The 25986-nt window shown below is 54.8% G+C and overlaps 1 protein-coding gene across 5 annotated transcripts in view; it reads right to left on the bottom strand.

Moving 5' to 3' along the window:
* The window catches only part of RTKN (rhotekin), a 34431-nt gene extending 8803 nt beyond the window's left edge, over positions 1-25628 (bottom strand). For 2 of the 5 annotated variants that reach the window (XM_073002229.2, XM_073002232.2), the window contains exons 1-5: positions 25407-25628; positions 3361-3560; positions 2750-2811; positions 655-708; positions 341-458 (exon numbers count right to left, since the gene is read on the bottom strand). In XM_073002229.2, the coding sequence (XP_072858330.2) occupies positions 341-458; positions 655-708; positions 2750-2811; positions 3361-3560; positions 25407-25517 (545 nt within the window). In that variant the 5' untranslated portion in view covers positions 25518-25628. Of the gene's footprint in view, positions 1-340; positions 459-654; positions 709-2749; positions 2812-3360; positions 3561-5096; positions 5275-8630; positions 8769-13437; positions 13586-25406 lie in introns of those variants that run through there. The other 3 variants (XM_073002235.2, XM_073002230.2, XM_073002234.2) reach the window with 3 other exon arrangements.
* Positions 25629-25986: the final 358 nt, after the last annotated feature.

Raw genomic sequence — 25986 nt, 5'->3', positions numbered from 1 at the left:
AATCCTGGCCTCTTTTCATTGTGTTTTCATGTGTATTTATGGCTTTTCTACATGCTCCCCCCCACCCCCATTTAAATACATTTAAAATTGAATTTATGGTTGGTGTGGCTCTAACTTGGGATCCTGTTCCTGAATTGTGTTTCTTGAGGGGAATCTGAGCCACTTTCTGAGCCCCTTTCGGGGCGAGGGGAAACCATCCCAGCCAGTCAAGAGTTGGAGGGAGGGCGGGAGGGCTTCCCTTTTCAGCTGGCTGAAGGGGACTCCTCCCTGCCTTTCCTGCAGCCTCGGGGGGGGGGGCTCCCACAAGTCTCTGCCCAAAGAGGGAGGGGGAGTGACTTACAAGAGGACTGGGTTCTCAAAGCAGATGTCTGTCAAGGTCCGATCCACCAGCACCATCTCGGTGTCATAGATTTCTGTGCCAATCTGGAGCAAGCAGAACACGGCACAGCGATGCAAGTCTGGCAGAGAAAGAGAGTGTCACCTCACAGCAGCAGCAGCAGTCCTGGCCGTGAGGGGTCCCTGGGAGGCTATAAATGGCCCACATCCACCCCCAAGCCACGGGTGCCCTGCAGGAAGCAGCCGGCAGGCAGGGTTGAGGGCTGGATCTCGTCCAGCTGCACAAGGGGGTGGGTGGGGATATCAACAAAAACCTACCGCCCTTGTTCTTGAAGTATTCCGTGTCCTTCCACATCAGGGGGATCCGGAGGTCTGAAAAGATAAAGAGAATTCGAGGCTGATGGCATCTCGCTAAGGCCGCCCGCCCAATAAGCAGTAGCCAGTGACTGGCTTTCTCTTATGGAGAAAGCCAGAGAGTTCCAGAAGAATATCTACTTCTGCTTCATTGACTACACAAAAGCCTTTGACTGCGTGGACCACAGCAAACTATGGCAAGTCCTTAAAGGAATGGGAGTGCCTGACCACCTTGTCTATCTCCTGAGAAACCTATATGTGGTCCCATGACCTCCTGGCAAATAGAAGGGGAAGATATGGAGGCAGTGACAGATTTTACTTTCTTGGGCTCTATGATCACTGCAGATGGAGACAGCAGCCACGAAATTAAAAGACGCCTGCTTCTTGGGAGGAAAGCGATGACAAACCTTGACGGCATCTTAAAAAGCAGAGACATCACCTTGCCAACAAAAGTCCGAATAGTGAAAGCTATGGTTTTTCCTGTCGTGATGTATGGAAGTGAGAGCTGGACCATAAAGAAAGCAGACCGCTGAAGAATTGATGTCTTTGAATTGTTGTGCTGGAGGAGACTCTTGAGAGTCCACTGGACTGCAAGGAGAACAAACCTATCCATTCTGAAGGAAATCAACCCTGAGTGCTCCCTGGAAGGACAGAACATGAAGCTGAGGCTCCAGTACTTTGGCCATCTAATGAGGAGAGAAGACTCCCTGGAAAAGACCCTGATGTTAGGAAAGTGTAAGGGGAAGAGGAGAAGGGGACGACAGAGGACGGGATGGATGGACAGGGTCACCGAAGCGACCGACATGACTTTGACCCAACTCCGGGAGGCAGTGGAAGACAGGAGGGCCTGGCGTGCTCTGGTCCATGGGGTCACGAAGAGTCCGACACGACTAAACGACAACGACAAGTGACGGGCACTTTTATCAAGGCAGCCCTAAGACTTACTCTGCTACACACGTCAAATGCCCAGAAGCCAAAGGGGGCCACTGAGCCCAAGCTCACTCCCCCCCCCCCCCCCGTGCAAGCACAGACTTTACATTCATTGTACGGAAATATTCCTGGGAGGGACTCTTGCCCCTTCTATGGCACGTTTCCACCTTGGCCCAGAATTTGCCACAGGTCCCTGCTCACCAAAACCCACAGATTATTAGGTTTAAGTCTACCGGCTCAGCTGGCTTTCTTGCTCTCTGACCCAGAACGAACAGCTCTTGGGAAGAGCCAAAAGCCGGCATGAAGGAGGCCGACGGTTCCTCAAATCTCTCTGACTTGACTAGGGATGAACAAACCAGGACTCCCGAAGCACCACTTTGGAGTGGGAGGAAACTGCTGTCCTGCAAATCCAAAGGCTTCCCACCCTCTCTTTTCCAACTCTTTGGCCCAAGAGAGACCCACAGTGCGTTGCTCTCTGGCTCAAAGGGGCCTTTGGGTGGATGAGGGCGAAGAAGACTTCACCAGGCCAGCCTTCCAGCTGGTGTGGAGTAGCCCTAACACAAGTAGGGCTTCAGCCCCTCCCCCCCCCGAGGGCCCCCCACCCCTTCTGCAGCGAGTGGAGGAACTTTTCACTTTGGGACAATCTGCTATTTTCCCTGCCCCAAATTGTCTAGAGTAGACCAGCCGTGCTCAGTGGGGGCCTTTGAGGGCAGCCACAGATGGGAAGCCATTCTTCACACACCACCTGGTAAGGTTCATTAGGCATCCTGATTTGGCCTTTATATTTCATTCATGTTGTGTTCATGGCCGTGACCGAAAAAAGGTTGGGAACGGCTGCTCTAGACGACCCCGTCCATGAATGGCACTTTGGAGAGAGGTGATCATGGGGCGGAGGATGTCAAGCACTCCTGGTCCATGGCAGTCTACCCTTTTGGCCAGGGGCTGGTTGGCCAATACGGAAAGAGAACTCTGGGGCAGGGAGGCCTCCTCGGGTTCCCTCCAGCAGGGATCTTTCCAGCACCCCCTTGGGTCTGCCACCCCCTCCCCTTCTCCCCTCCCACGTGCACCCAGAGGGTTTGAGCTGGTGGGGAGGGGCGTGTTCTTCCCAAGTGGATGCGCGGCCTCGTACCTGAGAGGCAGACTTTGCCCCGACATGGCAAGCGGTCGTCCATGGGTCCTGCGTCGGAAGGCCTGACGTGAGAGAGAAGGCAGAATGGGCAAAAAGCACCATCAGGACCCCTGGGAGGGAGGACCCCCATCCCCAGCACAAGAGGTTTCTGCCCCCACCCCCATAAAGACCGCCCTCTCAGCAGAAGACTCGGGCTCTGTCGGCTACAGGGAGACTCCCAAGATGAATTCACTCTCTCTTGGTTGGCAGAGAGGTCCCTGCAGGAGCTGCCTGGGTCTTAAGGAAACCCTTCGTCCACTGCCGTGTTTGGTGCGGAGAACAAAGGCCAAAAGGCCAAAGGGGAAATTCAAACATTTCTGTGGCTTCTGAAAAGGCAGGACCAAGACAGCTGAAAAATGATCTCCAGTGGGGAAAAGTTCCTCACCTTGAAATGCCCACCAGAAAAGGCCCCACTCTTGGTAGGGCTAACCCTTCCTGGTGAGGCCACGGATTCTGAAGGAAAGTCCTTTCTTGGGGAAACCACAACGGTGGGGGCTCCCAGAACGCTGGCCGAGGAGCGTCAGGACCCGCCCGCTCGCCCACCGCCTGCCTGCTGCCGCCTTGCCACTCACCGCCGGGCCATGCGCTGCATCACCTGGGCCTCCTTCATGCGCTGCAGCTCTGCCATGTAGGCCAGGATGCGGCTGTTGCAGACCAGCAGGCTCTTGGTGACCTCCAGGGCCTGCTGGCGCTGGGTGCAGGCGGCCAGCAGCTTGCAAGCGCCTTCCCTCATGCGGATCTCATGGTCAATCTTCCGCTGGATGTCCGTGCCCTGGAGGCGGGGGGGGGGAGAGGCAGAAAGCAAGGCCTGGGTGGACGCCGCTGAGGGTGACCCTCTGAAACGGAAGGGCCAAAACCCCAAGGACACGATGGCCAGCTGGCGGGGGGGGAGGAGTTGTCTATGAGAAGGAAGGCGAGGAGGGTCCCTTCGAGTTCTTCTGAAAGCAGCTCAACGTCACCCTGCGCATGTTCAGGGGAGGGGGGGGTCACAAGCCTGAACTCCAGGGCTCCTAGTCAGGATGCTTAGCCAGCCCCCACCCCTCCAGAGCAGAGGGAGAGACCGCCCTGTGTTTCAGTTGCCAGAGAACATGAGAAGAGGGGTGCGGCTGCCCCCACATCCTGCTGGAGGGTTCCCACTGGACCCACTGTATGTGTGTGTGTGTGAACTCAATGCTGGACCATGGAGGCCTCCATCCTGACCCAGCTCTGGGACTGCACACACCCCGCCCCCCAGGCAAAGGCGCACAGATGGGGAAGCGGAACGGAGCATCCGAAGCAGCCAAGTCCCCGGGGAAAGGCACTGCCCCACGGCCGGACCAAACCTCAGGAGGAGTAAGGTGGGCGCGCCAAGGGCCCTATCCTTGGGCCTCTGTGGGACGCTCTGCCCCATAGGGGCATCCAAGCCAGAAGGGATGGATGCAGGGGCACCGGAGGGGAGGAAAGGCCTCTTGCCATGGGGCAGGGAGGAACTGCCGAAAATCCATGGGGAACCTAAGGCCAGAAGGGGCGTCCCCAGGAGATGCCTCCGGGGGCTCAGTGTCGGCGGCCTGCCTTCCTGCACTTAGAGAGAAAACATGCACACAGCGCACCCCACAAACCTCAAAAGGTTCTCTCTCTTTAATAACCAAATTCTTCCGGCCAAGGCCGGACGCCTCCAAGACCCCCAGCCTCTCACCTGATGAGGAGCTGGCCCCAGACATGGGGCTTCTGGGGCTTGCCTGACTGACCATCCTAAGCAGGGAGCGGGCAAGAGGGGCCAGGTGGGGGGCACGAGGGGACACAGGCACAAGGGAATGTACGGGTCCCCCACTGGGAGTCTGTATGGCTGCTCCGGAGGGTGTGGGCATGCCATTTCGGGGTGGGGGGGAGCCAGCTCAGATTCTCTCAGAGTCCCCCAGGCAGGAGTGGCCACCCCTGGATCACCTCTTTGGCTCACACAAAGGTTGAAGGGCTTGTGCAGAGACCCTCTCTTGCACGCTCACACACAGAGGGAGGCAGGGAAAAGAAGGAAGCAGTGCTTGGGGAACAGGGGGATCCGTCGGGGGGGCTCTCATCCCTCCACTGTCAGAGCCACTAGCAGAGGACACCCCTCCTGGACACCGGCAGAACCTCAGGCATGCGGGGTGGGGGTGGGGAGAAGCCCCAGCATTTTCAGGAGAATGAGGTGGGGGGGGGGAGTTTCTACCAGCAGGGCTGGGGGAGCCACCAAAGAAGCTGATGAGAGGAACAGAAGCCCCCTGCCCTCTGCTGCACCCATATGTGGGCGCAGGAAGGCCCGCTTATGCCCCCCCCTCGTGATGGCACTCACCTTGGCAACCCTTCCATTCTCCATGCTGGCGATGCCGGCACTGCTGCCCCCCCGCAACACTGCGCCTCCTAACTCATTGCACCCCACTGCTCCTGCCGCAAAGCAGGGCTCAGCAGGGCAGGGCTAGGCCAGGCGGTGCTGGCAGCTGTTAGAGAGACAGCTGGGAAGAGAGAGCCAGGGAGGGGGCGCGCGGGGGGGGGCAGAGGGGCTGCGATGCCAGGGAGGGAAGGAGGGAGGGAGGGAGCCAGCCAGTGGGAAGGAGCCGAGCAGCTGGGGAAAGGCTGACATCACCCGCAGCCTATAAATAGCAGGGGCTGGGGAGGTGGTGAGCCACAAGACACACACACACATGCACACGCACACATACAGAGGGATGCAGCAACCTCCTCCCCCTTGCAGGGGGGGGCAGGGAGTGGAACCAACTGCTCCCCACCTGCCTGGAGGAGAAGGGAGGGGGGCTTTCCCACCTGGATAAAAAAGCCCCTCCCATCCTGCCCCCACCCAACTCCCTTTCCGGGGCTCCGGGGAGCTGAGTACGGGGGGGGGGCACTGAGAGGAAGGGAGGGGAGAGGGACGTGGGGGGGCTGGAGGTCCAATTTCTATCCTTGGGGCCAGAGGTGTGGGTGGAAGCTTTCCTCACTGGCAGGGGAGGACCAGCCGGCCCAGGGACGAAGGAGCCACAGGTGCTGAGACGGAGCTGACCTTGCAGTCCTTTGGCTCCCCCCCATCTCTCTCTCTCTCTCTCTCTCTCTCTCTCTCTCTCTCTCACACACACACACACACACACACACACACACACACACACACACACACACACACACAAGGGCGCCTCCAGGCCCAGGCTAATCAGCTTGCAGGGCACGGAGGGATTATGGGGGAGGTGGGGAGGGAGGTTTGCGCTTATTCCCTGCCCTCGGGGTCGTCTCCCGTAAGACAGCCCCCTTAGATTTAAGACCAGTTCTGCCCCTTTGCACTCACCCCCCCTCCAGCCCCGTCACTCAGCTTCAGGGCCATCCCAAGGCATTTTGGTGCTTCAGATGGAGGATGATGCAAGGGCGATCCCCCTCCCTGGAAGAACCACAGAACCTAGGAGGGGGGTCCTCAACTCTCCTCAGGCAGCCGTCTGGCAGAAGCTTCAAGGGAGCAGGTGGGCGGTGCTGGGCTGGCCCTTCTTGGCAGGCATTCTGGACCCTGAACCTCCCACCCACCGGCGTTTTGGCTGCCTTTCAGCACACACCCAGAACTTCATCCTCCTTCCTGCCCAGCTCCACCCCCAGCCTCAAGGGGGCAGCAGCAACACATGGGGCTTTGGCCTTTCTTCCCTCACAACAATATGCATGGGGGGGGGACAAGTGCCCTGGATGCCCATCCTGCAGCGACCCCCCCTTGCCTCACCTTGCAGCAGGGAAAAGGCCCGTGGCCCCTGATCCAAAGCCCCTCTGCTCCCCCTTCCTTGCTCTGCTCCCTGGCAGAGGGTCTTCCAGGAGATGGGGGGCCTCCTCTACCCGTTGGGCCTCCCCCACAGGGGAAGCAGCCCCTCTCCTCAGCCCAGCAGGCCATTTTCTAGTGAGGAGCAGAGTTCAAAGCCAGCCTTGACTTCCACCCTCAAAGTGCACCAAAGCACCTCCCTCTTAGAAAGGAAAACCCTGGCCAACAGCTCACCTGCAGGGCCTCCGCCCTTGGCCTCTGCGGAGTGCCCTGGCAGGGAAGCAGGCCTGGCAGGCCGTGGCAAACACAGCGGACAGCTGCAGACACTTTTGCTGACGCCCTGCAACGCCGCTAGAAGCCTGAGAGCAACATGTAGGCACGCTTGGTGCGGCTGCTGGCTTTTTGTGTTTCTTTGCTTAGGCTAGTGATGCTTCAGAACAGAACTGGACAAAGAGGCCATTTCCACGTGTCACAGAGGATGAACCCTGTCAAAGACGAGGCACCCCTTGGAAATGGCGAGAGGCAGAAACCCACAGACGCCCCCCTTTGCTCAAGGAGGCAGAAGGGCAGGCCCGCCTCGCAGTCAGCCACTCTCAAGGGAGGCGCAGAACGAACACCACACACCCCACAGTAGCCCCAAAGACGACTCCAAAAAGCCTAGGAAGAGGCCGGAAAGCGAGGGCTTCGCCTGGGTGGAAAGCGCCTCCCGCGACCTCTCTTTCCCCGGCAGACCCGGCCGTAGAATCCAGAGAGCCAGGGGGGTCTTTGGGGGAAGCACTAAGCGGCGCCTCCCAGGATCCCCTGCAACCCCTCAGCAGAGCCGTGGGCAGCCCGGGCGCCACACCACGCCACGCGCCGGGTCGCCTTCCTGGATTCCGCCTCCAGCACCTCCTCAGCCCGGAGGCGTGCAAGATTGCTCCCGCCCAGATCACCAAGGGCCCTTGCTTGGCAGGGGATCGCTCAGGCTCTCCCCTTTTGGGGCTCAAGGGCCCGCTGGCCTCCTGCTCCACCTCAAGGCACAAGAGGCGGCTGCAAGAGCAGCAGGGGCTGGAAAAATAGCCAGGAGGAGGAAAGGTCCCGAGGCGAAGGCGCCAAAGACCTACGAAGCCTCTGTTCACATTTGCCCCACTAAGTCTGTCTGGGGTTGAAGGTCGCCCGCTTTTTAAAAAATATATATTATTATTAAAGGGAAATTACAAATAACAAAACTAACTAAAAGTACATATTCAATAAAACTAGACACAATACCAATCGAACCTTCCCCACCGGGGCCACCTTCTCCCTTGGGGCTAGGTAGCCAGTCATATCCGTCTACAACTTTTCACCCCATACCTCTCCAAAAATACATGGATTCTCCGGATGGCCTATAGCCTTTCCCTTTCGAAAAGCCAGATTCCAAGTATAAATTACATTAGGCATCCTTCAGTCTCGAGAGATGATGGGAACGTGCTCTGTATGGAGGACTCAGAACAGCGACTAGTGTGGCTGAGAAGGCCAGTTCAAGAGTGACCATCCCTTCCACACCGAAGACCAGTACAGTCTGTCCCCTGTCCAGCTCCCTGATTTGGCTGGTTTCGGGACTGCCTCTTTCCGTACATCTTTGAAGCCATTAGCCTTTACCGTTCCTCTTCTTATTTTCATTTCCCATGTTAACACTTTGCTTTGCTTTAACTTATCATTGCTTGCTAAACTCCACATTTCTTTGCATCAGTCTTCCAGATTAATTTGTTTGTCGCTTTTCCAATTCTTTGCAAGTATTATTCTTGCTACACTAACCATTATAACAAGTACAGGAACCAGTTCTTTGCCCTGGGCTGCCGGTTTTTGAGGCGCACAGAAGAAGCCTGTCCGGCTGGGCTCATTTACAGCTTGAGGAAGAACTCTCTGCGTTTTGAAGGTCCGCCGCCGCCTCGACGTCTGTTCTGGGCAGCCTCTGCTTCTCAGCTGCTCTCCCTCCCTCCCTCCCCTGCGTCCTGGGACCCCCTCCGGAAGGGCCCCCTGCCCTGGAGGCCGCCCCCCCACCCGTTCCCCCCCCCGCGCCCCCTGCGGCCAGCAAGCCTTCCCTCGCCCGCACCCCGCCGGGCTGCGGGGGGGGGGCCGCCTCACCTCCAGGCTGAGCGCGATCTGCCGGATGTAGAGCATGTTCAGGTCCTCCAGGATGTGCAGCTTGTCCTGCATCTGGGCGAAGCGCTCCCGGGCCGCCGCTTCCATGGCGAGTAGGCGCCGCAGCTACTGGCCCGCCGCGACGGCCTGGCGGGAGGGTCCCCGCGGGGCTGCCCCCATCGGGGCTCCGGGCGTCGCGCAGGGGGCTCGGGCCGGGCCGGGCGTGCGCCCCGACGCGTCCCGGCGGGAAGAGGGCGCTTCCAGCCCGGCAGCGGCGGCGGCGGCGGCGGCGGCGAGAGGGCGGGGGGCCGCGCAGGGCCCGCCGTCAGCGGATTCCGCGCCCCCGGCCCAGCTGCAGAGAGAACAGGCCGGGCCTTTCATGCCAGCAGCCCCCGCCTCGACCGACCGCCCACCCGCCAAACAAGCGGCCACTGTGCCCGAAAGGGCAGCGCGCTCCCGGAGGGAAGGGGAGGGGGGCCCGGCCGGGCTGCTCCGGCGGGGGCGCCTCTCCCCGCCCCGTCGGGCACGAGGCGGCACGTGGCCCGGTGCCCCCCCCCGCCAGCGAGCGAGCGAGCGAGCGCCCCGTCCCCTCCTGCGGCCTCCCTCCCGGCGCCTCCCTCCCTCCGTCCCGCCCGGGCTCTTACCGTCGCTCCGTCCAGCTCGCCCCCCTTCCCCCGGAGCCTGGCAGGAACGCCGCCCGCCGCTCGCTTGCCTCGCCCCCGCCCCCGCTCCCCAAGCCCGGCTCCTCTTCCAAGGGCCGCCCCTCCGAGGAGCCGGCCAACTCCCCGGCTGGGCCTCCGCCGCCCTGAGCCCTCCTCCCGGCTCCCGCCTCTCCTCTGGCACGGACGGAGGAAGCCGCGCCGCCAGACCTTCCGCCGAGCGGACGGGGCGGACAAGGCGGCGGCGCCCAGCACGCCGGGCAGGGGCCGGCCCCAGGCAGCGGCCCGAGGGAAGGGGCTCCTGCGCGGCCTCTGCCGACCCAAGGGCGCCCGCCCGGTGCCCCCGCCAGCCAGCCAGCCAGCCAGCCAGCCAGCCAGCCAGCCGGACTCGGGCGTTCCCGCCGCCCAGGAGGCCCCTCCCGCGAGCCCGCGGTCCCGCTGGCCAGCCGCCCCCCCCAGCCCTCCCCCGGGGGCGCCCTCTTCTTGCCCCCCTCCCTCCCGCGCCCTCCGTCCCCCTCGCTCGACGGCGTCCGGGCCCCACGGGAGACCAGGTGGGGGGGGCTGCCGAGAGCGAGGGGGGCTGCTGAGCTCCTGCCCCGGTCGGGCCTTCGCCCTTAGAAGCCCCGCCTGTAGCCCCCTCAGAGCGGAGCGGGGCCGTGGGAGAGAGGCGCACTCAGCACATGAGCAGAGGCACGGTCCTCTTTCATCACGAGACCGCTTCTGAGGCACCACCAGAGGGCGCCGGCGCTCCTCGAAGGCCAGGACAGAGGTGGAGGGGGGAGCTCGGGCTGCCCACTTGCCTTACAATACCGCCCCCTGCTGGCTAGGCAGCCGAAACCACCGAAGGCGAAATGACGATCAAACCAGCCATCCTGGATGTCAAGCGCGACACCTCTGGCCGCCTGCAACCCTGCTCGTCATCCAGTACTACTGCAAGAACGCTTTCATTGAACCTGGGATGATCAGCTAATTAAACAAATAGCAGCCCTTTTGCAAAATCACCGGTTGTTTTGTTAACTTTCAGGTACAGCACAGCTGAAGGAGGACTTTAAAAAACGGTCCGCCCAGGGCAAAGAACTGGTTCCTGTTCTTGTAATAAGGGGCACGGTAGCAAGATTAATATTTGCAAAGAACTGGAAAAGCGACAAACCAATCAGTCTTGAAGACTGGTATAAAGAAATGTGGAGCTTAGCAATTAATAAGTTAACATGTGAAATGAAAATAAGAGGAATGGTAAAGTCTAATGATTTCAAAGATGTATGGAATTTATACTTGAAGAATGTCTTTTCGAAGGGGAAAGGCTGTAGGCCAGCAGAAGAATCCATGTAATTTTGGAGAGGTACGGGGTGAAAAGGGGTACAAATTGATATTATTGGTCACCTGGCCCCAAGGGTGAAGGTGGCATGGGGGGTGTTCAATGTGAATTGCGTGTAGTCACCTTTGAGTTTGTATTTTAGTTCCAATTTCTAAATTTTTAACATTCCTTTTTAATAAATAAAAAAAGAACTGGTTCCTGTTCTATTCAGCATCTACACCAACAACCAACCGCTTCCTCAAGGCACCTGACATTTTATTTACGCTGACGGTCTTGCACTTGCTGCTCAGTTGGACAGCTTACAGATGGTAGAAAGTCTTCTGACAAATGCATTAGAGGACCTTGGCAGAGGCTCATGACCCACATCAACTTAAACTCAACCCCACTAAGAGTCACCTGAGAAACAAGCAGTCATCTAAGAAACTTCATGGTGGCAGCAAGGGTGTCCAGCTGAAGCACTGTTTTGACCCCAATTACCTAGATGTAACAACTGATTGGTTCAAAATTGGGAAAGGAGTACGACAAGGCTGTATAGTGTCCCCCAGCTTATTCAACTTATATGCAGAATACATCATGCGGAAGGCTGGACTGGAGGAATCCCGAGCCGGAATTAAGATTGCTGGAAGAAATATCAACAACCTCCGATATGCAGATGATACCACTCTGATGGCAGAAAGTGAGGAGGAATTAATGAACCTTGTAATGAGGGTGAAAGAGGAGAGTGCAAAACACTGTCTGAAGGTCAACACCAAAAAAACTAAGATCATGGCCACTGGTCCCATCACCTCCTGGGAAATAGAAGGGGAAGATATGGAGGAGGTAACAGATTTTACTTTCTTGGGCTCCAGGATCACTGCGGATGGTGACAGCAGCCACGAAATTAAAAGACACCTGCTTCTTGGGAGGAAAGCGATGACAAACCTTGACAGCATCTTAAAAAGCAGAGACATCACCTTGCCAACAAAATTCTGAATAGTCAAAGCTATGGTTTTTCCTGTCGTGATGTATATGGAAGTGAGAGCTGGACCATAAAGAAAGCAGACTGCCGAAGAATTAATGCCTTTGAACTGTGGTGCTGGAGGAGGCTCTTGAGAATCCCCTGGACTGCAAGGAGAACAAACCTATCCCTTTTGAAGGAAATCAACCTTGGGTGCTCCCTGGGAGGACAGATCCTGAAGCTGAGGCTCCAATACTTTGGCCATCTCATGAGAAGAGAAGACTCCTTGGAAAAGACCTTGATGTTAGGAAAGTGTGATGGCAAAAGGAGAAGGAGACGACAGAGGATGAGATGGATGGACAGTGTCTGCGAAGCAACCAAAATGAATTTGACACAACTACGGGAGGCAGTGGAAGACAGGAGGGCCTGGCATGCTCTGGTCCATGGGGTCACGAAGAGTCGGACACGACTAAACGACGACCTAGATGTGACTTCGGATCATACATGGATCTGTTTAAAAAAACCTGCCCAAATACAAAGGAAAACAAGAGTCCTCTAGAGCTACAGTATTAGGAATCTGTTGGGGCTACACAGACAATCAGGACTCCAGCCTCGGCCCCCAGCTACTCTGTAGGTGAACACACCTGCCCGGTGTGGTGTAGCTCAGCCCACGCAGCCTTTTTCCTGCAGAGCCAGGGAAGGGGCAGGTTCAGGGCAGCGGCCAGGCTGCTCTGCAGCCCATGTGGGCCTCCAGAAGTGCTTCAGAGGCCTGGCCCATGTCAGGTGGCAGATGGAGGCTCATACGCACATCTTTTTAATCCTCTCCGAGGTGTAACGTGTACTATAAGCAGAAATGAAGCACGTGTTACTCTCTGCTTATTCTCTTCTCCACTCTCAGGATTACAGCTGAACATTAAAAAAAACAAACCTAGTGACTATGGGGAAGAATCATATAACTTAATGATGGCCACGAAGCTGAGTTAAAGGTATCCTGTATTTTTGTTCAGTCATCCATCCAAGGGGAGACTGCAGCCTAGAAGTCAGAAGAGGACTCAGAAGGGCACCAAGGAAGGAAGTGAAAAAAATTACCAAGCGTCAGGATGTGTCCCTGGAGACCAAGACCAAGATCATCCGCATGCTTGGCTCCCTGATCAGTATGTATGGGTGTGAAAGCTGGACACTTAAGGAAGCCAATGGGAACCTAATTGATTTCTTTGAAAAGGGGTGCTCCAAGAGAGGTTTGAGGATATCCCGAGCCACCAGAAAGACAAGCAAGTGGGTCCTAGATCAATTCAAGTCTGAACTCTCTCTGAAAGCAAAAATGATGAGGATGAGGCTGTCGTACTTGGGACACATTATGAGAGTGGAGGATTCTCTGGAAAAGACAGCAAGGTCGGAAAAGATAGATGGCAGCCAGAAAAGAGGATGACCGGACACAGCCACAGGCCTGAGTTTACAAGAACTGGGCTGGGCCGTTGAGGATGAGACATGCTGGGCATTGTTCCTTCGTAAGGTTTCCCTACGTCAGAGGTGACTTGATGGTAGAGAACAACAGCAGCAACAAACTATACTTTGGACATATCGTGAGAAAACAAGGCTCTTAGGAAACGAGAACACTGCCAGGAACAGTGGAAAGCAGCAAGAAAATAGGAAGACACAGAATGAGATGAATTCACTCAGTAAAAGAAGCCATGAGGCTGAGGCTGAAAGATGTGAGGAAGGCTGTTGGTGGTAGGACTTCCTGGAAGTCATTTATTTGCGGGATGGCATGAGTAGGAGGGCAACTCAGCCCCACCCCCACCCCCACCACCCCCGCTGCCACCCCTGGTTTCCTGGAGCAATGCGCAAAAGACCGTTTTTGGCACTACTGTGTGGCTCCCCCAGAGAGCAGGAACTCACCCAGGGGGATCATCAAGGAGGGCCCTCCAGGACACCCTCGAAGGCGGCTGGCTGGTACCTGGCTTTCCTTGAGCAGCAGACGTTTGGGAGTTCAAGTCCCCACCGAGCCTCCTTGATGGGGCTGGACTTGATGCTCTTTAGGATCCCTTCCAGTCCGTATAGAATTGTGGGATATGGCTATTAATGATAAACTGACATGCGATATGAAAATAAGCAGGGGCCAAATGAAAAACAATGACTTTAAAAAAATATGGAACCTAATTTTAGAACATGTATTTCGGAGAGGGAGGGGGTATACACCGAGTGAAGAAACATTGAAATTTTGGAATGAAAATGGATGGAAAGAAGTGTAATGCTAGTCCTGAGGGTGATGGGTTCACTGTTATGTTTTGTAATTTATAGTCTCGTAATTTACAGTTTGTTTTTTTGTAGTAGTAGGTATTTTGTATTTTTCATTTTTTTAAAATTATTTTTGTACTTTTTAATTAAAATTAAAAAAAAAAGAGAGGAAAAAAAAGGATCCCTTCCAGTCCTAGGATTAGGAGGAGGAGGGGGAGGAGGAGGAGGAAGCACAACGAGGAGTGCGGTTACTGGTGGGATTCATCCACAGGCAGAAAACAGAGAACTTCAAACGTTTTCTGCCCTCTGTGAAACCCCAGGTATTTGCTGCTGCTGCTGCTGCTGGCCTCAGAGGAACTCTGCGCATTCACAGGAGGGCCTTTGTGCATGTTTCGTCAAACGAAGAAAGTCATCATCGTTGCCTCATGTTGCAAAAACAGCCTCACGGGTTGGTGTCCTTTGTCTCTCTCTCTGGTCCGTTAGCCTCTTTTGTGGGCCTTGCTGTGTGGCGTACTTGACTTCACAGAAAGGACAGACAATGGAGTTGTGAAGAAACGGCGCATTGACACAAATCACGCTTTGCAGCTGTTCCAGAAATCATCATGACCAAAATGTCCTCGGCCGGTTCAGTCTTGTGCTGGTGAAGGTCGCTCGCGAGAGGGAGAGGGAGGTCTTGGGATCCTTGCAGGCGTCGTCAGCGTGGCAAGAGGGCCAGGGTCTGGCTCAAACCTTGGCGCTGGTGGTCATTTCTTTCTCCAAGTCCCTCAGCCTCACAGCAGGCATTCCCGTTGGACTCTGGTGACTTGGATGCATTCGAGGTTCCGTTCAGACCCCGTTCTGGAACACAACAACGGGCCGTGGCCACCTCGGTGGACGGTTGCAACTCGATCTGGACTTCAGGGTCCTGCAGGACCCGCCAGCAGCATTCAATGCCATTGGTCGCAGGATCCTCCGGGCCACTCAGCTGGCAAGGAGCTGGGAGGGACTCCTTTTCAGGGAAATCCCACACCACACAACACGCTGTGCTTTGTTTAAGAGCATTTTTGTCATCATGGACCACCGAGTGACCCCTATGAATGAATGACCTCCAGAAGGTCCGCTCTTCAACAACCCTGCCCAGGTCCTGCAGACTCAAAGCTGGGGCATCCTTTATGGAGTCAATGCCTCTCTTGTTATTGAAAGGATTGTCTTTCCAAAAAACAAGGCATCGGGTCCTATCCAGCAGTTTATCAAAGCATCCGGAGTGCAGATGAGAGGCTGACCCGCCACCTTCAGTCCCTTTGGCCAAATGACACAGCGAACTGAAGAAGACCTACCTTAACTGGGCTGCCAGACCAAAGGTCCCCAGGTCCAGCAGGCCTCCAGGAGACCCACGGCAGGACAGGCCCTCCGTGGAGCTCCCCACAAGGCCCTCCCTTTGGCGGCGGCAGGACCCACCCCATCTGGAACTGTGTTTCCTAAAAGGACGTCTTCCAAAGAGATCCTACTGGTGTTCACCTAAGCTTCGCATCCCTCGCCAGAAGGACTTGGGGGCCAAGGGCCAAGGTGCTGGGTGGGGACGTCTCGGTCACATGCACCGTTATGTACCCAGGACACACCCTCTGGCCTGATCTCTCTCACCCACCAAGAGCTATGGAAAGTTAGCCAGAGCTTAGGTGGACCTCAGTAGGATTCTGGCCCTTTGTTTCAGCTGGAAGATCTGCGAGGACTCCTTGCAGCTGAAGTGGTTTGTGAGTCTCTGGGCGGGATTGTCAGCCAGAGGAAGGAATCTATGGCCTGTCTGGTCAGAGAGCCTCGACTGGCAATGAGTCTTCTCCAAACTGGTAATCACTTTCACTTTCTGAAGGAGATCAGCAGCGCTTCCCTACAGCTGGCTTTCCCCACGGGCTCAGGGAATGGCCAGAGCAGTTCTGGAAGGAGGCCGTCCTTGGGCAGAATGGAGGAGGTCTTCCTGATCTGATTTGGAAGGAAGTCATGAGACAGCTGTTTTGGAGAAAGAGAGAGAGGGAGGGGACACGGAAATCAGCTTGGCCTCCAGAACTAACTGAGGGAGGTTATTTCAGCATCGTTGACGTGGGAGCGAAACTCTTCTTCACAGGAAATTTAAAAGGGGAATTTGGGTGCCCATCTGTCAGGGGTGCTTTAGCCCTGTGGTTCCCAAACAGGGACCCCAGATATATGAGCAGAGAACTGCGCCCCGATTATTGACCGCAATGACTAGAAGCTGTATCCTGAGTACACCAGGCACCCCAAGGTTGGGAACCCCTGCTTTACCCTGTGGATTCCTGCCTAGCAGGGGCACGGACTCCCCAACCCTCCGTGTGCGCCTTCCTGCTCTAAAATTCTGCAATCCTGTCCTCATAAGCAGGAAGCCTCCGCTGGGGCTTGACCGGGGCATCTGCCCGGAAGCGCAAGTAGGGCAGGCCTCGTGAATCTGCCATGACCTCTGTCCAGAAATGACCAGAACAGGTAACGGCAGCATCTTTGGCGCATCCTGCCCCTGCAATGTCCCTCACCTGCCCAAGTAGGGTAATAATATGAAGGTAATGGGGTTGCCCGAAGGGCTTCCATTTTCTGCCCTGAATCTTCTGCTGGCCCGTTTTACCGTGTAGCCCAAGTTCTAATAAATATATCGTGAGGAATGTCAGCTGTATCCTGTTTCATTTTTAAATAGGCGACCCGATTCCTCAGCTGCCATTCCACATAGTTCATCCATCCGTTGAGACCTTCACGTAGACGCGGCCGTCTCTTCCCAAGGCCTAGGAACAATGCACATGGGCAACTCTGAAGGATATGCCAAGCCTGCCTTGGCTGGCCATCTTGCACTGCCAGGCGATGGGTGCAGAACCTGAAACACCGTGAGGGGCACCCTCTCTGGAGGGGCACCGCGTATTTTGCCCCAGATTTTCATGGAGGAAACGCTCGCTGTGCAGCGCTACCGTTCAGGCCCTCCCAGAGGATTTGCTTTCCGGCCGCTCCTCTCTGAGGGTCCCTGTGGCCACGCCAGGACCTCTCGCGTGGAAGGGTGCACCCTCTGGCCCCAGGGGTCACCGAGTCAGGCCTCCTTGGACTCCAGGAAGGCAACCCGAAGGAAAAAGCATGAACCTGGAGGTGGCGGAAGAGGTTGTTCCTTGGGAAGGAGCAGCACAGCCTGAAGCACGAGAAGGGGTTGTCTGCTCTTGAGGTGACCTTCGTGCGGCCCGACGTCTCCCTTTGGAGGAAGAGCGACCCCACGCAAAGGCCCCCCCTCCCCCCACGCAGAGGCAAGACAATCCTCTTGGTCCTGGCACGGGGGGGGGGGGGTCATCAGAGCCTCGGCCGAGCCCCTCCGAGTCACATCATGACTTCCTGAGCTTCTTCCTCAGCCTGAGGACAGAGACGGGCCGTGGCTGCATCCAGCGCGGGCTTGCCTTCTCTCCCCTGTCTTTGGAGGCTCTGCTCCAGCGCGTGGCTCGGAAATGTAAAAGGGCACATCAGGATTCAAGCCCTTTGTTCTGCATTGGTCCTTTTCTGTCTTGTGAACTGGTGAGCCCATGTGGCAGGATTGGTGCTGGGGAGGGGGGGGGACTATAGCTGCAAGGCCCAATCTCCTTTCCAGGAAAAGAGATCCCTGCGGGGCCTCATCTGGAATCGGGTCACGTCGTCTCTCCAGATGCCACTAGAGGTCTGGGAAACGGACAACTCCTTTCACGTCCAGTAAGAAGAGCCCCCCCACCCCAGGGGGGGAGGTCTGCTGTGTTCTGGGACTGACCCCGGCATTCCTCAGGACGGTTGGGAACTCATCATCTCTTTGCTTAAGAGCTCACAAAGATTCTGCGGCCAGAACGACTCGCTCCCTCTCTCACGGCCTGGAGGATCCACTGGATTCTGTTCCATCAGCCCCCCCCGACCCCTGCTCACCCGAAATCACCCCTTTTGCCTCCCTCAGCAGGAATGCATTGCCTGCACCAGGGGCAGCCCCCCCCCCACCTTGCTCAGAGACCGATGCCAGGCTAGCTACTTCCAAGCTGGCCATTCTAAAGTAGGGGTTTTTGGATCTGCCCCGTTGGAGGGGAGGGGGTCCCACTGCATTGGGGGGGGAAGGTGTGCCCAGGGTGGGAGCTGGAGGCAGGTGCTGCTGCTGCTGCCGCCTCTGCGGGGGGGGGGGGCTGTTTTCAGAGGAGGAAGGAAGTCAAGCGCCTGGGAGAACAACAGGGCTTTTGTTCCTCCCCGCCTGCCTAAGTGCAGGGAAAGGGGGAGGGGAGCTGCCATCCACCCTTTTGGAGGTGAAGGTGCAGAACCAACCTGGCTGGCCTCTCCCTTCACCCAGAGCATGGCCCCTGGGCAGAAGGGAGGAGATGATGGCCCCACTCCCCTCCCCTCCCCTCCCCTCCCGGGGCTTCTGCGTTGGGGAAGAAGGACGGACGTGGCCAGTGTTCCCTCCCGTCATGCAGGGGATCCATCCTGGCTCCTGGGTCTCTCTGTTCCTCCAAGCTGCTGGTGGCCACTGGCCAGGGAAGCTCCAATGATACCATTTTTTTTTCCGGGATCCCAAACATGAAGTATTTCTGCCTGGAATCCCCTCGTCGTGGCCCGAGAGAGCCCTGGAGGTTCTCTGGGATCTACAGAAGAACAAATCCCATCAGAAGGGGGTGGGAGTGAGTGGCCTCCAGTCAAATACGTGAGGGCTCTCCTGAAGCAAAGGAAAAACGCACCACCAATGGCATGTCCCTGGTTCTTCGATGGCGTCAAGAGCCCACCCCTGTTTCTTTTCATGTGGAGGGGGCGGTGGTGGTGGGGAGCGGCCACGGAAAACGGTCAGCAGGGGGACTGCAGAGCCTGGCAAGGTCTGCCTCAAAGCGTTTTGCTAGCTCACACAGGCCATCAACCTGGCAGTTTTTAAAAATGGGAAAAATCATCGTATCCTAAGACTGCTGGAATGGAAAGGATGGCCGGAGCCATCTAGTCCCGCCCTATTTTTGGCCAGTGCAGGAGACCCACAGCTAAACCTCCCCTGACAAATGGGCCACCCGGCCCGGCTCTCCTCTTGGGGGGCACGGCGGGGGATCGAACTCCCAGCCTCTGGCTCTGCAGCCACTCACCTAACCCACTGATTTGGCAATCCGACCAGCCACATGTGACAGTGCCAGGCCTCAAATGGCACTGGAGACATCCTGTTCTTCTTGAAAAAGAGATTAGAAGGAGGGTCAAATCCCAGGAAGAAAAGCTTCTGGTGACAGATGACAAAGAAAAGGTAGAAGTGCTCAATTCCAACTTCAGCTCAGTCTTCTCCCCAAAGACCATCCGCGCTCCTCCAGGCAAATGTGACGAACAAAGGAGGGGACAGGATTGCAGCTTGAGACTGATGAAGAAATAGTCCAGGAATATCACATGGCTTGGAAAGAATTCAGATCTGCAGGGCCAGATGAGTTGCATCCAAGAGTACTGAAGGAATTGGCTTATAAGACTGCAGAAAAAACACTATCTATATTTTCTTAAAATAATGGAGGATGGGTGAAGTGCTGGATGACAGGAGAAGGGCTAATGTTGTCCCTATCTTCAGAAAGGAGGAAAAGGAGGAACCAAGGAACTACAGGCCAGTCAACCTGACATCAATCGCAGGGAAAATTCTGGAGCAGATTATAAAGTAGTCACTCTGCAAGGACCTTGAAAACAATGCAGTCATACTGTAACTAAACAGCACAGATTTGTCTAGAAAAATCTTGCCAGACTAATCTTGTTTCATGTTTTGATCCAGACCCCTCCTTGGTGGATGGTGGGAATGCTGTAGACGTAATATACGTTGACTTCAGTAATATACGTTGACTTTGACAAAGTGCCCCGTGATATTCTAACTGGCACAGAATTCTGAGTATCTGCACAGAGTCATCTAGTAGAGCTCTATCAAGTGATAAAGGACTTATTCCACCATGGCATGAATCTGCACTGCAGCCACAGGCAAAATTGCAAAGATCTGCTGACTTGGACACTTGTAGTTGATCCAGGTCCTATAAATGTAACTTTGGCATCCACTTGTCCTGAGTTAATGGATGAGTTAATGGATGAGGCTGGCACCCTCTGTGCTGTCCGTCCGCCAGCAGACCAAGACTTTCCTCTTCAGGCAGCCTTTCCCTCAGTGACTGGCTGCCTGAGTGGGATTTTTAGATGGATTGGTATGCCTTGCTGCTTTTAATGTGTTTTTCAGTATTGCTTGTGTTCACCATTTCTCAGAATGGTATTTGTTTGTTCCTTTGTAATATTTGTACAGTGGTGCCTCGCTTAATGGGCGCCCCATTTAACGATGAAATCGCATACTGATGAACTTTTTGCGATCGCATTGCGATATTTTAAATGGGGAAAAATTGCTTTGCGACGATTGGTACCCTGTTTCGCTTACCGATCATTGCAAAGTGATGATTTTTTAACAGCTGATCTGCAGTTCCAAAATGGCCACCGGGTAAAATATATGGCCTCCCGCTGTTTTCTGGGACGGATTCCTCGCTTACCGGGCAGCAAAAATGGCCGCCGTATGGAGGATTTTCACTCAAAAGTGAGTCTGAAGCCCGCAGGAACGCATTGAAGGGGTTTCAATGCATTCCTATGGGCTTTTTAATATCACATAGCGACGACATCGCTTTACAGCGATTTTTGCTGCACCGATTATCGTCGTTATGCAAGGCACCACTGTATACTTATTGTTTTTTGCTTTAAATATTGCCTTCTAATTATGTATGCCATCTTGGGTCCTTTTAAAGGACAAAGGTGGGCATTTTTTAAAAATTTAATAAAAAATAAATAATATCAATGGCTCCTTCTAAAATTGGGAGGAGGCAACAAGTGGACTACCACATAGCTCAGTCCCGGGCCCAGTGCTCTTCAACATTTTTATTCATAACTTGGACGAAGGAGTGCAAAGAATATCTATCAGATTTCAGGATGAGATAAAATTGGGTGGAATAGCTAATACCTTGGAAGAAAAGAAAAGAAATTCAAAAAGATCTTGATAGGCTTGACCACTGGGCTGAAAACAACACAATGGAATGAAAGAAACCAAATGCATAGTTACAAGATGGGGGATAATTGGCTCAGTAATACTATATATTTATTTATTTAATTTATTTATTAAATTTATACCCCGCGCCTCTAGACCATGTCTACTCGGGGTGGCTTACAACATTAAATAAATCAATATAAAATATATATAATCATTAAAAATACTATGAGCAAGAAGGATCTTGGAATCACAGATCTCAAGCTGAATTATGAGCCAACAGTATGATGTGGCTGCGAAAAAGGCCAATGTTATTTTAGGGTGTTTTAACAGAAGTTGATAAGGCCAGTGGAGGTGATGACATTCCAGTTGGAATATTTAAAATCTTAAAAGATGATGCTGTTAAGGTGCTACATTTAATATGCCAGCAAGTTTGGAAAACTCAGCAGTTACCAAAGGATTGGAAAAGATCAGTCTACATCCCAATCCCAAGGAAGGGCAGTGCCAAAGAATGCTCCAACTACAGTACAATTGCACTGAATTCACACGCTAGCAAGGTTATGCTCAAAATCCTACAAGGTAGGCTTCAGCAGTATGTGGACTGAGAACTCCCAGAAGTACAAGCTAGATTCTGAAAGGGAAGAGGCACTCGAGACCAAATTGCTAACATGCGCGGGATTATGGAGAAAGCCAGAGAGTTCCAGAAAAACATCTGCTTCATTGACTATGCAAAAGCCTTTGACTGTGTGGACCACAGCAAACTATGGCAAGTCCTTAAAGAAATGGGAGTGCCTCAACACCTTATCTATCTCCTGAGAAACCTATATGTGGGACAGGAAGCAACAGTTAGAACTGAATATGGAACAACTGAGTGGTTCAAAATTGGGAAAGGAGTACGACAAGGCTGTCTATTGTTCCCCTGCTTATTTAACTTATACGCAGATTACATCATGCGAAAGGCTGGACTGGATGAATCCCAAGCCACAATCAAGATTGCCGGGCGAAATATCAACAACCTCAGATATGCAGATGATACCACTTTAATGGCAAAAGTGAGGAGCAATTAAAGAACCTCGTAATGAGGTTGAAAGAGGAGAGTGCGAAAAATGGTCTGAAGCTCAATATCAAAAAAACTAAGATTATGGTCAGTGGTGCCATCACCTCCTGGGAAATAGAAAGGGAAGATATGGAGGCAGTGACAGATTTTACTTTCTTGGGCTCTATCATCACTGCAGATGGAGACAGCAGCCATGAAATTAAAAGACACCTGCTTTTTGAGAGAAAAGCGATGACAAACCTAGACAGCATCTTAAAAAGCAGAGACATCACCTTGCCAACAAAGGTCTGCACAGTCAAAGCTATGGTTTTTCCAGTCGCGATGTATGGAAGTGCGAGCTCGACCATAAAGAAGGCTGATCGCCTAAGAATTGATGCTTTTGAATTGTGGTGCTGGAGGAGACTCTTGAGAGTCCCGTGGACTGCAAGGAGAACAAACCTATCCATTCTTTTTTTTCCCCAATTTTTTTAAAAAATAAACCTACTACTACAGAAAAAAAACTATATAAAATACAAAACAAAACAATACAATAACATACAATACCCTTCTGCATCCATCACCTTCAGGACTAGCATTACACTTCTTTCCATCCATTTTCACTCCAAAATTTCATTGTTTCTTCAATCCTATCCATTCTAAAGGAAATCAACCTTGGGTGCTCACTGGAAGGACAGATCCTGAAGCTGAGGCTCCAATCCTTTGGCCATCTCATGAGAAGAAAAGACTCCCTGGAAAAGACCCTGATGTTGGGAAAGTGTGAAGGCAAGATGAGAAGGGGACGACAGAGGATGAGATGGTTGGACAGTGTCATCGAAGTGACCAACATGAATTTGACCCAGCTCCGGGAGGCAGTGGAAGACAGGAGGGCCTGGCGTGCTCTGGTCCATGGGGCCACGAAGAGTTGGACACGCCTTGACTAAACACCAACAACAGAAGTCTAGTCTCCAAATCCTGTTGAGGTACGAGTCCCTCTCTATTTGGCCCTGGTTAGGCCTCATCTAGAGTATTGGGTCCAGTTCTGGATACTGCACTTCAAGAAAGATGCTGACAAATTGGAACAAGCTCAGAGGAGAGCAACAAGGATGATCTGGGGGCTGGAAACCAAGCCCTAGGAGGAAAGGCTGAAAGAACTGGGCCTTGAGAAAATACTAAAGGGAGATAGGGTGGCACTTTCCCAACACTTGAAAGGTCATCCTCCAGAGGAGGGGCAATCATCTCTATCATCCCAGGACATATAATAATGGACTCCAGCCTACAGGAAGCCAGATTTAGGCTGAATATCAGGAAAAACCTCCTAACTCTTGGAGCAATACTACAACGGAATCCATGACCTCAGAGGGAGGTGGTGAGCGCTCCAACGCAGAAGGCCTTCAAGAGGAAACTGGACCACTGTCAGATCTGCTTTGATTTGGGTTCCTGCCTTGAGCCGGGGCTTGGATTCGATGGCCTTCGGGGGCCCTTTTGAAGTCCACAATTCTCAGATTCTCGGATTACTTTCCACAGAGTTGATAATGGCACATCCTGCTCATGGAAAATTGTTGAAATTGCTGAATATCCTAAACAATGTTAACTGCCGTGGAACCCAGTGGAGGGGAGGAGTGACCTGTGCTTCATCATAAGTAGCATCGCTGGCAATCTAGAATGGGATAGACGTGCTGGGCCCGTGGGGAGCACTGACCGCTGTGCTTTGATGTCTAGTCATGTGATGTCAACCCTAACCCGAGGAGCCCCCCCTCCCCCAGGGAGACCACATGATAGCACCGCTGAGCTTGACGGGACCCCCAAGGGTCATCCAGACCCTTCTGCTGCCAAGCCCACCACTGAAGCATCCTGGGCCAATGCCCACCCAGCCTCTGCACAATCATCTCCCAGGAGAGCCCAACGTCGCCCGAGGTAACAGATTCCACTGTCAAATAACTGTTACTGTCAGGAAGTTCCTTCTTCCCACGTTCAGTTGGGGTCACTCCAATTGTCATTGAGAGCACTAGTTCTGATCTTTTTGACTGGAACCAGGAAAAAAGTGAAAAGAAGGAAAGGCAAGAAGTTGCTCCATCCTTTCTGTGGCAGGAGTTCAAATATCTGGCCCTCTTATCACTTTCCCATCTTTCCTCCGGGCGAAATGCAGTAACCTCAGCTCCTTCAACCACTCCTCATTGAAAGGTGGCGCCCTTGAAATGTGGCAATGCAGAAGACCTTGACAAATATCATGGATTCCCAGGAAGACAAGTAAATGGATCCTAGATAAAATCAAGCCTAAAGCAACTAACCTGAGGCTCTGGTGCGCTAGGCATTCCGTGAGAAGGGGAGACCCTCCGGAAAGGGAAAATTGCCAGCAACAGGGAAAGAGGAAGGCCAAATAAGAGAGGGATCGAATAAATAAAGGAAGCCACAGGCCTCCTGTCTGAAAGATCTGAGTAGAGGTGTGAACGACTCAATCTCTTGCCACAGGTGGGAAAAGACTTGGCAGTCCCAGGCAGGAAACTTCTCTTGATAATAATCCTTTCCCACACATACATACGGCTTGTGAGTCCAAGTGTTGCCCACTCTACCTTTCTCCGTCTGTTTTTTCCTGACCGAATGCAGAACTTTATTTTGTTTCTCGTTCTGTTTGTTTTGGCCCAGTCCTTCTCCAGCCTGGGAAGGCTCTCTTCCCGCTCGAGTCTGCCTTTGGGTGCCTGAGCTCCCTGTCCCACGCTGGTGTCTTCCACAGGCATCAAGAACATCATCCCCTTCAGGACTGCCGTCCAAGGGATTGACAAAAATGCTGAGCAGTCCCCGCCCAGGAGGAGGCCCAGTGGCGGCCGGCCTCCTCCCTTTTCTCCCGGGCGCAACAAGGACCTGCGGGTGGGTGAGCGCCTGGCTTCGGCTGCCCAACAAGAGCCATGGGGCGCGAGAGGCGGAAGGACCTCTGGAAGGAACAGACCCACAACCACAAAAGCTGCCATGGTGGGGGGGGCGGGGCGGGTAGGAGGATCGCCAGGGACTGCCTGCCTGAAAGGGACCTGTAGGGGCCACCAGGAGGGTCAAGAAGGCAGCCGGCGAAGGAGAGCCTTCCTTCAGACACCCCCCCCCCGAAAAAGAACGAAAGGAAAGCGAAAGGGGCGGAAGCCGATTGCCAGGCAAACCTTACCCGTGGTTTTGAGCGAGCCAGCAACTTTGTTTAAAAAGACACCATAAGTGCCAAAAAAAGGAACGCTAAGAGGCTGAAAGGAGTCGGAGGAGGAGGATTGGCAAGGTGCCAATTCACCACTGACGGTCAAAGAAGGATTCAGAGGGCGGGGGCGGGGGCGGGGAGGGGGGGCGGAATCGGGGAAATCACAGACCCCGTCGCTTCATGCCTGTTCTGGTTAAACTGGCTGAAAGGAGTTGCACAGAAAATCATTGGGCGGATCGCGGGGCAAGGCTCGTGGGGGAGAAGCCGCGTGGTTCACACAAACACACACACACACACACACACACACACACACACACACCCTGGGAACTGCTGCGCCGGCCACTCACGCGGGCGCTCCCGTCCCACCGGCCGGCGTCTGCGTGTGTGTTGCGGGGGACGGGACGGGCGGGAGAAGGCGCAAGGCCGTCGAGGCGTTTCCGCAGCCCTACCTGCTCGGTGTCCTCCAGGAGGCTGAGCCGGAACCGACCTCGCCGGATCTCCATCTCCAGGGCCGAGCCCCGCGCCACCGTCACTCGGCTGCGGTGGTGCCGCTGAAACATGGTCCGTCGGGGAGCCGCCGGGCCCCGTCGGCCGGACCGCGCCTCGGAAAAGCCTCCGCAAGGAGGGGAACGCCGAGCAGGCGGGCGAGCGGGCGGGCGGGCGGGCGGGCGGCTCCCTGGCCACACAGCCTCCGGGGAAGCGGCGATGCTTCTGGTCCGTCGGCCGGCCCCACCTGGGCGGCGTCGAGCCCGGGGCGGAGCCGTGGCTTCTGCAAGAGGCGCCAGAGGCAGATGCCGCCGGTGGAGCCAGAGATGGCCGTGCCCCGGCGGGAGGGAAGGAGGGAGGGAGGGAGGAGGAAAGGGGCCGGGCGCGCTCCCAAGCCCCGCTCAGCGCCCGCGCAGGGAGGCCGCCTCCTTCTCTCCGGCCGAGAGCGAGGCAAGGCCGGCAGGGTCGCTGCCCGGAACCTGCTCCCAGGCCTGGGCGGGACGCGGGGCACCTGAGCCCCCCTCCGCGATGCTCCTCTCCCGC

Source organism: Pogona vitticeps, chromosome 5 (assembly GCF_051106095.1).
Source record: "Pogona vitticeps strain Pit_001003342236 chromosome 5, PviZW2.1, whole genome shotgun sequence".
Lineage (NCBI taxonomy): Eukaryota > Metazoa > Chordata > Lepidosauria > Squamata > Agamidae > Pogona > Pogona vitticeps.
This window is presented reverse-complemented; position numbering and strand designations above follow the sequence as displayed.